The sequence below is a fragment of the Rattus rattus genome, chromosome 2 (genome assembly GCF_011064425.1).
Source record: "Rattus rattus isolate New Zealand chromosome 2, Rrattus_CSIRO_v1, whole genome shotgun sequence".
NCBI lineage: Eukaryota > Metazoa > Chordata > Mammalia > Rodentia > Muridae > Rattus > Rattus rattus.
This window is the reverse complement of record NC_046155.1, coordinates 192,378,626-192,394,559: the sequence shown is the minus strand read 5'-3', so window position 1 is coordinate 192,394,559 and position 15,934 is coordinate 192,378,626. Positions and strand designations below refer to the sequence as shown.

The following is a 15,934-nucleotide window of genomic DNA, read 5'->3' as shown; positions in this document are numbered from 1 at the left end:
TGGTCTAAGTATGGCCAGCTACACATGTATACTGTGGTATTCCTCTGGGATGTAAGCCACATGGTAGCCTGCGTTAGCCCAACAAATGAGGCACTTGCTTCCCAAGCCCTGGATTTATTTACTCTGCCAAGCTCAGGGGTGAAGTCAATGACATGTGCTCATGGGAAAGAGCCTGACACAGTGAAGGCCACAGCTCCTGTAGCTGGGACTAAAGCACCTGCTAATGAGGACCTGCCTGGAAAGTACCTGCCCTGGGAGTGCCGGAGGGGCTTGGTTCTAGGAATCCCGGTCCCTTCTAATCTTTGACACAAACCATTGTCTCTGCAAATACAAAGTCATCTTGTAGCATCTGCTAAGACACAGTGGCCGCTTTACACAAATGCTAGCTAACAAGTAACCGAACTCTGTAAAATATTCCCAGTAACTTAGCAAACTTTACTCTGCCTGAAAAGGTAGACTCTGGAACTCAGTTAAGGTGGGCAAAAGCAGCCCCATAGAAGGTGGACAGTTTCTGTGGCTTGCTGCTGGATTTTTCTTCGGAAGCTCTTTCTGACCCTTTGGAAGCAGCAATGGCTAATTAGTTTTCAATTGTTTCTATTGGGTGTGTGTCCGTGTGCCTGGTCCCAGCACATGTCACAGGACTCTGAAGCTGGTTCTCCCCACCCACTTTTATGGAGGTTTTAGGGTGTGATCTCACATAGCCAAGCTTGTAGACAAGTGCCTCTAGACCTGCTAAGCCACCCCCAGCCCCGGAACCCTGAACCCTCAGCCCCTGAATCCCCCTCCCAGTCCCCAGAGCTTTGCTATTGTTACAAGAACTGTTTCTGTCTCACAAACGACCCCCATGGCCAACTGCCAGGATAACTTTGTTTCCATCTGTAACCATAGACTGCCTCCATGTGCTCTGGGGCTGACTACCGTGTATAAACTCAAACTATAAACTCGCTACAAGGCCAACTCCCAGGACCGTGTATTATCTCGTTACTATTTCTAGAAAGCACTCATTTGCAATGCCTTTTTTCTAAATTCCACCAAACTATCCCTTCTTTTGAAGAGGGCCAAGACAAGAACAACTCTGCTAAGCCAGAACTGACCGAAATATTCCAAGAGCATTTCAGAGAGAAGTGCTGTGCCAAGGGCTCCTTTATTTCAGGAACTTATGGGCTACAATGTTTGTTCACATGTCTGCCAATCCAGCACTGCTAACTGGGGTTCTCTCCTAGACCTCCCAACCACAGCTACAGCTGTCACTGGGCATTCAAAGGCAGGCTGGCATGCATCTAAGCACGAGGTCTTGCTGACAAGCTTCCGGAACATTCTTGCAGATGTGTGGAGAAAGGTGGAAATGACAAGATAATCGCACAGAAGGGATGAAATAGCCCTGAGAAGAACCTGCAGTCCATGGAGGATGATGGACACACACAGTTGGTCTGATCATTTACCCCACGCTCACTGTGTATCTCTAAGTCAGATCTGGGCACCCCAGCATACTGCCTGCTGAACAGTGCCCAGAGAAGCTTGATCAACGTGCTTAGGAAGACTGCCAGAAGGAAAAGGAAGCCCAGCCTTAGGTCAGTTACCACAAAAACTGTCAGTCAGGTAGCAGTAAGTTCTGTGTATCACTGTCTCTCTAACACAGCAAGCTAACAAAGGTATCTGGCTAGAATGCATGGTCTCAACATAATAAAAATTCCATATGATGACACAATACTAGGACATATATCTTTTATTGCCCAAGGAATGATGATGATGATGATGATGATGATGATGATGATGATATCCAATGTCAGAGCTGACACACAACCAGAGAGCAGCTCCACAGAGGTCAAAGTGCATCTCTGCAGTTCTGCTATCTCTTCAACTTTCCCAGGAACCATGAATACCAGTCACACCACTGATTGTTGAGACCTGGTAGCAACGTTTGGAGTGTAGGCCAGCGTCAGCTATTCCACAGAAGACTGTTCTTGGGGACAGCTGTGCCTCACCAGCAAGGTCAGAATTCCTGATGTTAACATGAATTAAGACTAACCCCACCAGGTCACTGCCTCTGTCTTCGTGCCACCAGTCTTGACTAGAGTTTGCCCCAGCACTAATCAGCAATGAAGAGCAAAGAGGTGACCTGAGAGGTCAAAACCGAAGGAGGCAGCTTGACTCCGTGAAAGAGCAAGCAGTTCTGTGGGATCTCAGTTCACGCTATGTGCTCCCTTTCCTTGGTGTTTAGAAAATGCTGAGTGTGAATTTTAAATCAGAGTCTAAAGTCATCATTTCGACTTTTAATTGCAAGCAAGTCTGGCAAAATGGAGGTTGACAAATTTAAGTCCCCCCTTCCATGATTTATATCTGCTTATGTTCACTTTCCGAACTGTCTACAAACACCTTATACCCTTACCCTGGGATACTTGGATACTTGTGGTTTATTTCATCATGACTAGGAAGGCACCCCTAGCCCCCAGTTTTTTAGAGCATAATAAACCATGCCCTGTACATGTGTGCCCTGGTGCGCACAGCCGGTTGGATCTGGCTTCCCAGGAACATGGCGGGTGCACATGCCTCACTTTACAGATGCCAGGTGCACTCTGAAGGAACTCTGTGGGTAACCTTAATTACGAAAGTTAGCACAACATTCTCCTCGAGCCTCTTGCCAAACTGTTCTCCCTACCTCGACACCGCCACCAGACTAAATATAAACACTAAATTCTTAATATATTGGCACAGATGCTGGGCCTGAAAACTGCCTGGTAACTAATGTCCCAAGGGCAGTTTTCCTCCCTGTGATATAAATGGATATGTTCTCGCTACCACAGTGACAAGGCTAATCATTCTATAGGTGACTGTGACCGGCTACTGCTTCCTGCCTGTGCATTCCTAGCCTCCGTGTGTGTGTGTGTGTGTGTGTGTGTGTGTGTGTGTGTGTGTGTGTGTGTGTGAATATGTGTGTCTGTGTATGTCTATGTGTGTCTGTGTATGTCTGTGTCTGTGTGTGTCCATCTGTATCCATGTGTGTGTGTCTGTGTCAGTGTGTCCGTATGTGTGTGTGTGTGAATGTGTGTGTATGTGTGAATATGTGTGTCTGTGTATGTCTATGTGTGTCTGTGTATGTCTGTCTGTCCATCTGTGTCCATGTGTGTGTGTCTGTGTCTCTGTGTGTGTCTGTGTGTCTGTGTATCTCCGTGTCTATGTGTCTGTGTCTGTGTATCTGTGTGTGTCTGTGTCTCTGTGTGTGTCTGTGTGTCTGTGTATCTCCGTGTCTATGTGTCTGTCTGTGTATGTCTGTCTGTGTGCACGCCTTTGTCATCCCTCAGCCCACCCCACCCCATGCATGAGTGCTTACATGTATCACGGCATCTGCATGCACTGCTCCACCTGTCTCCTCATTTGAGAAAACGGTCTCTGTAACTACTTAGTCCAGCCTTGAAGTCCCAATCCACCTGCCTCAGCCTCCTGGGCAGCAGGTAGGCATCACATTCTTGGATTGAGGGCACTGAGACCCAGATGTCTTAGATGACTCTCTCACCTTTCTGACACTCATCTATCAGTAGATGTTGATTTCTAAGGGTGGATCTAAGTCAATGAGCTGAAAAGTCTATTAGTAAATTCCAGAGTGAAAACAACTAAGAGCTCAGATGGGCTAATGCTTTCCCATAACTATGAGGACATGCAATGAAATCTCAAGTTCTTCTCAATAGCTCCTTTCTGCCTCAGAAAGTAAGCTACTTCCTGCCCCCAAGACCCACTTCCTGTCAGACCGAGGCTGCTTAACAAACACAAAGAGTGGACAAACTAGTCCTTTTGTACTCATTATCATCAGGGGGGAAAAAAATCTGACCTTAGAACCAGAAGGGAGCTTTCTGAGCATTAAAAAGAGGGTCAGTTCTGGGCCTCTCTACTTCCAAACCTGGCTGGGAACAGGGTGTGCTGAGCCCTCCCCACAGACCTTTGGGTAGCAGATAGGCTGCTTCCCTCCTGGCCCACACCAGAGCAGGAGGGCCTGTGGGCAAAACGACCCACGGAAGGGAAGGGCACTTTCTGGACTGCTAACAGGCTGGTGCCTGGCACCTGTAACTTCTCACTTTGTGTGTGCTTGTAAGGAGGTACAGGCCTGGGATTTCCAAAGGTATCAAACAAGAATTCTCAGAGACCACTTCACACAGAGCAGGGGAAACAGCCAGTGGATTTTACCTGCTGCTAAGGGGAAAGAAGCACAGATAACCCCACATCCCCCTCCCCTCTCAGTCCACCAAGGCAGACTAAATAACTCCTCATTCAAGGTCACTTTCTCTTTAGTGGAGTCTGGAAACTGAGAAGACAGCTTTTGGTTTCGCTGGCTGTGCCGGCACACTCCAGCTATGATGGAGCTCACCGAGATACCTGCCTAGTTATACACACAGAGGAGATTCCCATAAAGACAGAGGCAGGGACAGCCAAGATGGCTGCTGCATGCTACACTGGGTTTTAATTCTTGGCTCACAGCACGTAGGAAATGAAAGGCCTCTAGACTAAACCCACCTGGAACGCTCTATTTTCTCTGTAAACTTAGAAGTCTGAAGTTATTCCCTTTTCCAGTGGAGGGGAGGAGGAGGGGCTGGGAATGGAGGTCTGATCTGTTGTTCTAGGGACGCCTCTAATGCAGACCACGCCGAGATCCAGTGTGACTCCTGAGACAAATCAGCCCCTAGCTAAGGCCACACAGGCGGGAATACTCTGCAGCTTAAGGAACGTTTTTTCCCACGAGAGGCTTAGATATGAGTTCTTTAATCTTAGCAGACAAAGTCTTTCTTTTTGCCTTCAGCAAATACAACAGGACTGTTCGACTGTTTTTACTTTTGTTTTGTTTGTTTGTTTGTTTATTTGTTTGTGTGTTTTGTCTGCGTGTGAGCATGCACACCAGAGGAGAGCATTAGCCCTCACAGTGTTACAGTTATAGATGGTTGTGAGTTACCATGTGGGTGCTGGGAACTGAACTGGGGACTTCTGAAATACTAGCCAACACTTTGAGTCATCTCTCCAGACCCAGTTCACCTTTCCTTAAAAACAAACAAACAAACAAACAAACAAAAAACAAACTGAAAAATCAACATGTTTATAAACTCTACTTGATAAGCATATTTAAAAAAAAAAAGCAAACAAAACAAAGTTCTGGGCATCAATGGGAGAGAGGCCCTTGGTCCTGTCAGGGTGGATGCCCCAGTGTAGGAGAATGTCAGGTCAGTGAGGTGGGAGGGAGTGTGTGGGTGGGTGAGGCAGCATCTTCATAGAAGCAGGGGGGAGGGTGGGATATCGGATTTCTGGAGGGAAAACTAAGAAATGGGATAACATTTAAAATGTAAATTTAAAAAATGCAATTAAAAAAAACTTCTGTTTTTAAACTATCTGTTTTTGAGGTTCTATTAGGTTAAACCAAACTCATCCCAGCCAAATACCACGAAGGGGTTCTGTACACAAGTACCTGACTGGGGGGAATAAGAAGATCAGAGGTACTTTTCAGCCCTTATTACCACTACCCTAACCCCTGTCAGCTGTGTTCCCTGCCCCTTTCCTGCCTACTCTGCCTCCAGCACCAGGACACAGACCTCCTAAAATGGCAGCATAAGATCCCCACTCAGGGGCTGGAGAGATGGCTCCATGGTTAAGAGCACCGACTGCTCTTCCAGAGGTCCTGAGTTCAATTCCCAGCAACTACATGGTGGCTCACAACCATCTGGAATGAGATCCGATGCCATCCTCTGGTGTGTCTGAGGACAGTGACAGTGTCAGTAGATACCCCCTATGATATTATGTGCCTTTCCCATTTTCAAAGCTGACAGACTTGCTAGTGAGCCACCATGCTGGGCCACAACACCTCCTTCTCCCCAAATCTTTTAACTATAGATTAGCTGGAAACCAAGAATTTGTTGGTTTCCATGTCGAGTGTAGTTCTGATTAGAAACTGCCACATGTATGTGTGCTGAGGGGAGGGCGGAGACCCAGCTGCAATGACACCAACTGTTCATTTGATCAGCCACACACAGGTGACCTGCAGCACTGTGACTTCCGGGCCTCATGGAGGGCCCCTCAGCATACCAAGACTCTGGGCAGGCTCCCCAAATCAGGGGCTTCACCCGATTTCCAACTGGACTGTGCATACACTCTGTGAGGAGACAAGAGTGAAGAACTCTCCCCTTTCCCACACCTGTAACATGTTTTATTTTGTATGCCAGCGTGTGTGTACACATGTCTGTGTGCATGCGTGTGCATGCACGTGTGTGCTTTGTGTACGGACATCAGAGGGCATCCTTTCCTTCCACCATGTGAGCTCTGGGGTCGGAACTCAAATCGGATCCTTGGGCTTACAGACAAACTCCTTTACCCACTGAGCCATCGACTCCTCTCCCATAAGGAACTAAACTCTCCAATAGACATAGTCACAAAACTAGAACGAAGGGGTTGGGGATTTAGCTCAGTGGTAGAGCCCTGGGTTCGGTCCCCAGCTCCGGAAAAAACAAACAAAAACTAGACTCCAAGTCCCTCCTATTTTAACACCACTTACTCTCTGGAATGCTTTTCTATTGGGGAGGGGGGAAGGGAGAGGGAGGAGAGAGAGAGAAAGGATATGAATGAGAGAGAGAGAATACGAACTTCATGTATTTTAAGGAGCTCAAATCCCATCCACCCATAACCTTCTGCATGTAGCCGCCTCCCTGGTTGGTCTGCTACTCACGACTTCCTCTCCAGCCTGCTTCTTAGGAAGACATACAGTGGTCCCAACCCTCCCTCCCTGGCTAAGGCCGCCGAGGAGGCTCATCCAAACATCCATGCGGTGGGAATGCCGATACCTCAGCACCTCAGCGAGACGCAGAACGGCACTGACCGCGTCGCCCCTGGACCAGTTTTCTCTTCTTGAACATAAAGGTGAAGGCTGGATCCTGTGCCAAGACACAGTGAAAGAGACATCTCCAGAAGCCGCCATGGCAAACATTTCTCAACCAACACCCGTTGACCAGCGGCATTTGGGAACTGACGGCCGTGTCTCGGCGGACCAGCAAGATCCTGATGCACACCTACTACCAAATCTATGTGAAACCACATTTTAGAGACATTTCAGTCCAGACAGGGCTCTGTAAGGGCTCGCTGACAGCACAGTGACTTGCTAGAAACAAACACAAAGCCTAGCACACCTTGCGCACTCTGGTCATTCTGCCCCACGGTTGTAACTCTCCACCCAAGAATAAATGTACGAACAGAAGTTAACTCTACACCTTGACAATGCTTGATGAAGTGGCCATCTGTCTGCTTTCCGCAGTCTGTCCCTCCATCCCCCACCCCCACTAGGTATCAACCCTTGAGAGCAGGTAGGCCCTTCCCTAGGGAGGAGCAGAGGAAGGTACTGCTCCCCATGACCATGGGAGCATTCCCCATGGCAGAAGGCTATCTGGGGTCTGTACTAACTTTCCTTGCCCCCTGGCCACTAAGGGATGGTGGAAGCACATACAGGAAGGGAGAGACTGCACATCAAATGGAAACTGGTGGGCCAGGATGTGGTCGCCATGTCCTGAGGTAACAACGATCCAATCTTAGAAGGCCCTCTATTGTCAGCCAGTGTGTTCCCAGGACCCGAAACCCCAGCACAGTGGGCACTGATGTTGGAAGGGTGTGAGCAGCATTCACGAGAGCCAACAGCAAACGCAGACTTTATTTGCTGCCTGGTTCCTTGGACTGTCTATGTCAGATGAGAAAAGAATGGTCATCGTGGGATGGGAAAACTTTCAATTAGATGAGTATTCTTTAGGTGCGAGTAGAACCCACCAGGGTCAGGCACAAGGCCGAGTATGCGAAACACAACACACGTGCACGCACACGCACACGCACACGCACTTCCCTATCTCCTCAGCCCTTACAGGTAGGCAGGCGGGTTCTTGTTTAAAGGCACAGAGGGAGTAGAATCACCCACTGAGAGGCAAGTTTGTACCGACTACGGACCTCTATGAATCAGCTAATAATACGAGAATTTAAAGGTCTTTCTGGAAGCAGATAATGTTTTGGGTATTTGGTTATTGATGTTTAAACCACCTGACCTCTTGCCGTAAAGCCAGGAAAGGCACAAATACAGTTATCAAACATCGAAAAGGGAGAGCTAAGGTCTATGAAATGTAATGAGGAGGGCAAGGGGTTTAATTTTTAAGTTTTCAATGATAAAAAAAGCAACTACTCTGTAGACAGTCTCTTTCCAACTCAAATATCAGGTACAAATTGCTCTCGGTGTGTGCCAAAGATCTGTCACTAGACAATGGCTTAGGAGGTGACACAAGATACTGCCACTTTCCCTAGGAAACAAAGGGCAGTCACTAACACCGGCCTTGTTAAACCTCAACCCTGCCTACACCCCGTGACACTTTTCCCAATCGGAGCCCTAGCTCAGGACACAGGATGGACTTAGAGCGAACCGACAGAAACGGCTTCTTTGTTTTATGAGAATGGGTTTTGTAAAAACCAGAACCAAAGGAGTGGTTCTCCTTCCAAATATTGGCCTAGTCATAAAATCTACACATGGTCTAACAAAACCTTGACAATAGTGACCTTTATCCTGGACCAAGGGACTGGCCCTTTTTTTTTTCTGTAAAGGCCTGGAGGGTAAATAACTCAGGCTTCTCGGGCCTTATTTGGTGATTTAAAACAAGGCTTCAAAAACCTAAAAGAACATTCTTAGCCCGGAGACCTGAGGAAGAAACGAAGGCGTTTAGGTGATGGTTCACCTGTCCCTTCCTTAAACGAGAAGAAAGGCCTCCACCATCTACCGTGACAAGTCTTTCTCCCACCTCCCCAGCAATGTTGGGTCACCTTCTCTCAGGCAAAAACAACAGAAAGAAGTTGTTGGTGGGAAATGACCTCAAGTTCACAAAAAGAGAAACAAAATATGCTACGCCTGGGCTAAGCTGTGTGGCCCCCGCTCTTGGGCGACACCCGACCCCACCCTTACTTGCATCAGAGAGAATTGAGCTGAAGTTACAATTTTTGTTCCGCCTTTAAATAAAAGGGTAGTGTGTCCCTAAAGTTCCCCCTTCCTCTGAAACAGCATTGCCATCTACCTGTAGGAGACAAAGGTCCTTACTGAATGAAAAAATAAGACAAAATAAAAACGGAGCCAGCCTGTGGCCAGAAATGTCCCTAGCCCTGCTTGCTCCTGGTGGCTCTCCTACCTCACTGCCACCTTTGCCTACACTCACCTTCTCCAAAAAACTCCTCCCAGGCACAGCCCAGCACCAGGCCCACTCACAGACAGGAAGTGGAATCCCCCGGGGCGGGGATTCTGACAACAGAAGAGGTGGGAGACAGGTTCGGTTTTTTACTGACATTTTCTGTGGCTCTTTCCCTGTGAAGGTCACGGGCAAGCTTGCCGGAGACCTTGGTTCTGCCGACAGTTTACCTGAGAAGTGCACACAGGAGTGACAAGGCTTATGGCACGATAAGATCGGTTGTCTGACCTCACAGATAGAAGCCTTGCCTCAGTTTACCCCAGGCAGCATCTTTTGTACTTAAAACTTTTTTTTTTTTTTGCTCCAGATGACAAACTCAGGTCCATGGATGCTAAATGGCTTCTCTAACAGCAAGCAGTAACGTCATGAGATTTTTGTGGTTCTCTGCATTTTTATTAAAAAATAATGTTTAACTGTATGACAAATGTCTTAGTCAAAGTTTCTAAGTCACATCACAACAATGGTTTTGTTTCGCCCTTGAACTTTATTTTATATAAATGAGTGTTTTGCCTGGGTATCAGACAGTACTGGAGGGGTCCAGGAAAGGGGTGGAATTTCCTGGACGTGAAGACGCAGACCATGTGAGCTGCCATGGTGGGTGGTTGGAAAGCAAGTCCACGCGCTCTGCAAGAGCAGCGAGTGCTCTAACCACCGAGCCATCCATCCCCAGCTTGGTTCTTAAAACAAACCAAAAACTACTTTTGGCCTGGGGATGAAGCTTAATTGGTAGAGTGCTTGCCTACTGATCAGAGTGCTGGGTTTGATCCCCAACATGGCACAGACTGGATGCGCTGGCACCAATCTGAAACCCATTCCTGGGAGCTGGAGGAGCAAAAATTCAAGGTCATCTTCTGCAACACAGAGAGGCAGCCTGGGCTACAAGAGAACTCTCCAGTTATTATCTGACATACTAGTAGTCTTTACTCCAGAAGTCAAAAGCAAAGGAGGGTAAACTTGTTAGGAAGGATACTACAGGGCTGGAGAGATGGCTCAGTGGTTAAGAGCACCGACTGCTCTTCCAGGTCCTGAGTTCAATTCCCAGCAACCATGGTGGCTCACAACCATCTGTGATGGGATCGGATGGGCACTTCTGGTGTGTCTGAAGACAGCTACAATGTACTCATATATAATAAATAAATCTTTAAAAAAAAAGGATGCTACAAACTTCCTCTTCCATAAATGGTTCATACTTCAATAGTGACAGCGTAAATTAAAAACTAAGTTAACAGTCAAGAATCCACAAGCAGCTAATGTTAAAAAGGAAGAAGAGGCTCTCTCTCTTAAAGGTCAAAGAGTCACAGAAGCTTCCATCTCAAAAATTAAGAAAAAGAATTACAATTCGCTAGGTGGTGCTGTTTTCTCCCCCCTCGCTGCTCTAAACAGTGTTCATCAAGTTAGTCTACATCTTGTATCACAATGTTACTGTTTCAGGTGGCAACCGGCAGAAGCAGAAGAAAACCAGAGAAAAGACTCACAGGGATAGGGGCTTTCCCTGCCTCAGAACACCAGGAGCCATTACCAAATAAAGCTCGGCCCTGAAACCCACGCAGAGAGAAACCATAGCCATCAACTGTGCGGCTTTGCATCAGTGCTGGGCTAGCATTGTCTTCCTGGGGTTAAGAGTCCCTTCCTACCAGGCTCCTTTCCCGCCTCAATCACAAACCAGAGCCCGATATGGCAACATAAGGCCAGAAAAAACAAGAACTGCTTTTCAACTTTACTAACATGTACAAAAGCAGGTTCTCAGCCACCCCCCATCACTGCTTCCAGCACTCGTTTATCCTTGTGAGACAGAAACCGGAAGGCCACCTGACCCAGCCCTTGGCGCCCTGTGTATCCAGTCTACCACCAACGGGTTTGGGATTCCCCCACACACACTTTTACCACCCTGGTCCAGGCTGTCGCTCTCATCCTGTTGCTCCTTCCGGAAGGTCAAAACCTGAGTTAAGATTAAAATGCCAGAGAATGGCTGACTGGCACAGCAACCTGACTGCCTCCACAGCCTAGCAGGCTCCAACTGGAACCCTCGTTCCTCCCCTCTCCCACTGCCCTGAGGAGTTCCTCATTGCTCAGCACTCCTTCCCACAACCGCCGAGTCACGCACAGCTCAGCATTTACTGCGATCACTGTCTGCCCCGAGCCAGACGGTGAATCCCAACAACAGGGGTCACTTCTGTGTCTACCATCCGGCACCTCAACACCTCTCACAGGAACTTAGCAAATGTCTGCTGAACTCCTGGTTGAGCTATAAATATTCATCATGCCTTATTGTGTGATGACGGCCCATCAGTAACCCTAGCCAGAATTTCTCACCGCCACATGCCAAAACCTTAGCTACCTAATTCACCATCTGCCCTGGGTGAAGGGGAAGTGGGGGAGTATGTTTACGTGCTCTTCTCAATGAAGGAGTGTGTGTGTGTGTGTGTGTGTGTGTGTGTGTGTGTGTGTGCACTTAATACCTATGCGTTTATTCATTAAAATCTGCCCCTGTTAAAATACCGAAGGAGAGGCAATATTCCCAAAGAGATACGGTTGTCTCAGACTCACTGCCTAGCATTCATGGAGCCCCAAGTCCAGTCCTTAGCAGTGCAAAATGGAAAGTTTTAGTTCAGACAGACTTTCCCCGTTCTAACAAAGGGTAAGCCTTAGCACCACTGTGGGCATGCGCCTGGTTAAGGCATCTCCGTGTGCGCTGCTGCAGACAGGTTCTCCGTGAAGCTAGGAGACATCTGAGATGGTGGCTTGAAAGGCAACACCCTTCTCTCTAAGGCTTGCCTGCGGCTTCCCACCGGACCAGGATAGCAGGTTAGGGAGAACAGAGAGGAGGGAGGGGGAGAGGAACTCCCAGGCTACCTTGCCTGAAAAGATTGTGCAATTGCTTCCTGCACTAGCTCCTCATGCTAACCCCACCCGTGTCCCCAAGGAGGCCATGCACCATATGAGTGGAGGCCAAGGTGCACTCCAGAGCACCCACCGCCTTCCTGGGAAGTCCACTGTTCCTATCAGATGGGGTGCCAAAGTGACCATGCAAATCCAAGTGATGGCCCTCCTCAGGTACCAAACCCTCCCTAATACCTTCCAGCAGGAGTAAGACAAAAAATTTAGGCTTCTCCAGAAGGCCACCAACCGGTTTCCCCACCACCACACCCCACCCAGGGGCTGTCTTAACCGCTGCTCTTTACTCAGAGACATTTGCTTCTTAATGTACAGAGTGCTAACTAAGCTCTGGGGTTTGGTTGAAGAACCGGACTGTGAGTCTCCACAGGGAAAGAACCATGTTGCCCCTCTGTGCCCGGCACTCTGCTTGCTGAATGAACATCCAACATTTTAATACTTGGGGTCTAAATATCATGTCGTTTCTACCTGTTTTATGAACAAAGTCATCTGACTGGGCCTAAAGAAGAAACCAACCACCATGTATGTGAAAGACCAAAAAAAAAAAAAAAAAAAAAAAAAAAAAGCCGGCCAAAATCTAGATATATCTGTGGTTAACTGGGATTGCCCCTTAATCCAGTGAAGGATCCCACCCACTATCCACAAGGAAATTCTCACTATAGGCCTAAACAAATCAATAACCTTTTGTATACAGGGCATACCTAAGGAGTTTGCTGGTGAATGCTTCATTTAGCATTTACCCAGGCAGGAAATAAACCCCAACCAGCTCCGCACCCGCCCCACCCCCGAAAAAAACACAACAAACTCAACTAACAAACTCAGTTTCCAGGTAACAGCTGTAGAGGTGGCCACTAGGGCTATTTCCAGTGCTCAACCTAACAGTCCGTCTCTAACCCCTCCCCCACGGGCAGAGGGGGCAGGTGGGAATTTCCTTCCACCGGGGTGCACCTTGCACCTAAAAGGAGTCCTCTCAGCAAAGTCTGGAAATTGTTAACTCTGGCTATTGTAGAACAAACTTCGAAAAAGTTATTCTGTTACTGAAGCTGATAGGCACACAGACCACGGCTACCCTTCTTCCTCAGCACCTGAACAGCTCTTTACTTTTTCAGAACAAAGTTCTAACCACAGAAGACCTTTAAAACAGAGGAAATCCAAACATACCAGCCATAAAGGGGAAGGAGAGGAGGGGAGGAGAGAAAGGAAGGGGAGAGGGGGAAATGAACTTTAAAAATGAGGTAATTGTGACAGAGTAAGTAGAGTGTCTGGGATTAGAACACTTTACACTAACGGAAACGGGAAGAAGCGAATATCAGGAATCTGTCCACGTGTGGTCCCTGTTCAATACACAGAAGTAGAACAGTATGGTGACCACCCTCGTCTGGAAAACCAGATTTGTGTTGTATGGGTACTGCGAATCAGTGTAGTACAGCGATATTGGAAAAAAAATGGACTATGGTGATGGTTGATCAACAATATATTTAACGCCATCGACCTACACATTTAAAACTGGTTTATAAAGATAAATTATAAGCTATGTGTAGCTTATAATTTAAAATAACTAAGAATAAAGAAATTACAGTTTGTAAAGAGAGGGAGGGAAAGGGAGTAACTGGAAACAGCGCCACACACACACACCCACTTCTGTATGTTTTAATGAAATTTAAAAACAACAACAACAAAAAAAAACCCACACCCAGAACTAACGTTCTGACCACCCCCCAGCATCTGCTGCAGAGCCAGTTTTATACCACAGCCATAGTGGAACCTGGATGAGTCACTTTCGAGTTTGAAATGAGTTTGTGTGAGGTCAAAATACTCTCCCATGAATAACTTAGGCCAAAAGCTGTATTGATGTCTGGATCTATTATCATTTTTTGAGTAAATTCTTTAACCTGACAGAAAATAGGCTTAAGACTGACAGAAACAGAAATAAGATTTCTAGAGAACATCCTTTCACAGAACATTAAAAACATAAAAGTAGTAAAAATAGATACGCCCTAAGGACTAGAAATAAACTCTGTAGTTTATTAAGAAAACTCTTTGTAGTTTTATTAGTCTTAATTATTTTCTCCATCTCAACTTAAAAAATGAAACAAACGACATAAAACTCTCCCTCCACTCAGTCACCAACCTCCATTGCAAAGCCAGGCGCGCGTGTGCGCGCGCGCACGCGAACATTCTCTCTCTCTCTCTCTCTCTCTCTCTCTCTCTCTCTCTCTCTCTCTCTCTCTCTCTCAGGACCTGCCTTGTAGTTGCTCCCCACAACCCTGTCCCGCCAACAATCTCAACAGAATCGGATTCAAGAATTCAAGAACAGAGAGGCAAGCACGCACGCAGCACGTTAATTAGCCCAAGTTCACGAACAGTGCCCAGAGAGCCTCCTTATCAAGCCTCTGGGACTGCTTCATCTGCAATTCAAGTCCACGGCTAACCCTCCCGAGATAGGGATCCTGCTGCAACCAGCAAAAATCCTTGTTTAGCCCGGCCGCGCCTCCCCAGCCGTCCAGAAAGGGGCTGAGACCAGGCTATCCCAGGCACAAAGCTTCTCTTCTCCCAAATGCCCTTCAAACCGCCCAGGAAGGTGTGGGCTGCAAGTGGTTTCGGTCGCTCGAAGGAACTGGGCGAGCAGGTGTCGGTCGTGTGAGAGGCCATCAAGCTTCAGTGCGATTTGTACCAGTTAAGAAACTTAGTGGTTGCACTAAGCAGACACTTTTTAAAGCAATCCAAAGACCCGGTGGGGGTTTGTTAGCGACCGAAAAGGACCCACCCACAAAGGGGACTAGAGAGTGTCACAAAGGCGTCGACAGGTAACAAGAGGGCGGTCGGCGCCCTTCACCAGAAACCGAACTTGGTTCTACAGAAGCTGCCCAGCAGCCTGTGCAAGGTGACTCCCCGGGGACACGCGGCCCGGAGCACCCCAGCCGCTCCGGAACAGCGACAACTTACTGGCTTGGGCATCTTGGCTGGCTGGTGGCTCTGCGTGGGTCCTCGGTAAGTCGGCTGTGCGGCGACGGCAGAGACACGTCGGGACCGGCAGGCAGAGGGAAGCCCTACGCGCGCTCCGTGGACCCGAGCTTAAGAACTGGCCCCGCAGTCCCAGGCTGTCACGCCCAGACGGGGCGGGGCCGGGCGCGCGCGCCCGAGCACTCCGCAGGTTTCACTTCGTGAAGCAACCGTTGCTCCAGAGCCGAAACCGCAACCGCGGGATCTTTTAACACTTCTTTTTGCTTTTTCTTCATAAATTGGGATCGGCTGGGAGGGGGGCGCGTGTCTGTGCAGCCCGCGCTCCGCTTGGCTTCGGGAAGGGATCCTCGCTCCCCCGCAGGAGGGGTAGACGGAGGGTCGCGCAGCGGCTCGAGCTGCACTGGGGGCTCAGCTCCACTGTCCCTCAGGCGTGGGGACTCCCAGGTCCGCGCACAGGCAGTCGTCCCCTCCATCAGTCCCCTCCTCGGAGCGCACGTGGTGGTACACCGAACGCTCCCTCCCGCGAGCCCCGGATCTCCAGCGGGGCGGGGTCCCGGGGCCGCACCCGGACCCAGCCACCATGCACGACCGGCGAGATGAGCCGGCCAATATGGCCGCGTCCCGGCGGGATCCGGACCGGACGGGACCCCGGGACCTCCGTCCGCGGCGCCCTCGCTTACGACTCCGCGGAGGAGTCTGATGCTGCAGCCGGCGAGCGCGGAGGGAAAGTTCTAGTGCCCCACGCTGCACCGAGCGGAGTCAAGGAAATGCTACTCCACGTGCTGGGGCGGCCGCCACCCGGCCTGTTCGTGGGTGGGGCTGCCGGGTCTCACCCGGGTCGCAGC

General features: G+C 48.8%; 1 protein-coding gene across 1 annotated transcript in view; it reads right to left on the bottom strand.

The window, feature by feature from the left end:
• Ezr (ezrin) overlaps nt 1–15,560 on the bottom strand; it is a 43,155-nt gene extending 27,595 nt beyond the window's left edge. Inside the window, exon 1 of the mRNA XM_032894736.1 lies at nt 15,072–15,560. Within this exon, the coding sequence (XP_032750627.1) occupies nt 15,072–15,083 (12 nt within the window). The 5' untranslated portion in view covers nt 15,084–15,560. The remainder of the gene's footprint in view (nt 1–15,071) is intronic.
• Between the last annotated feature and the right edge of the window lie 374 nt (nt 15,561–15,934).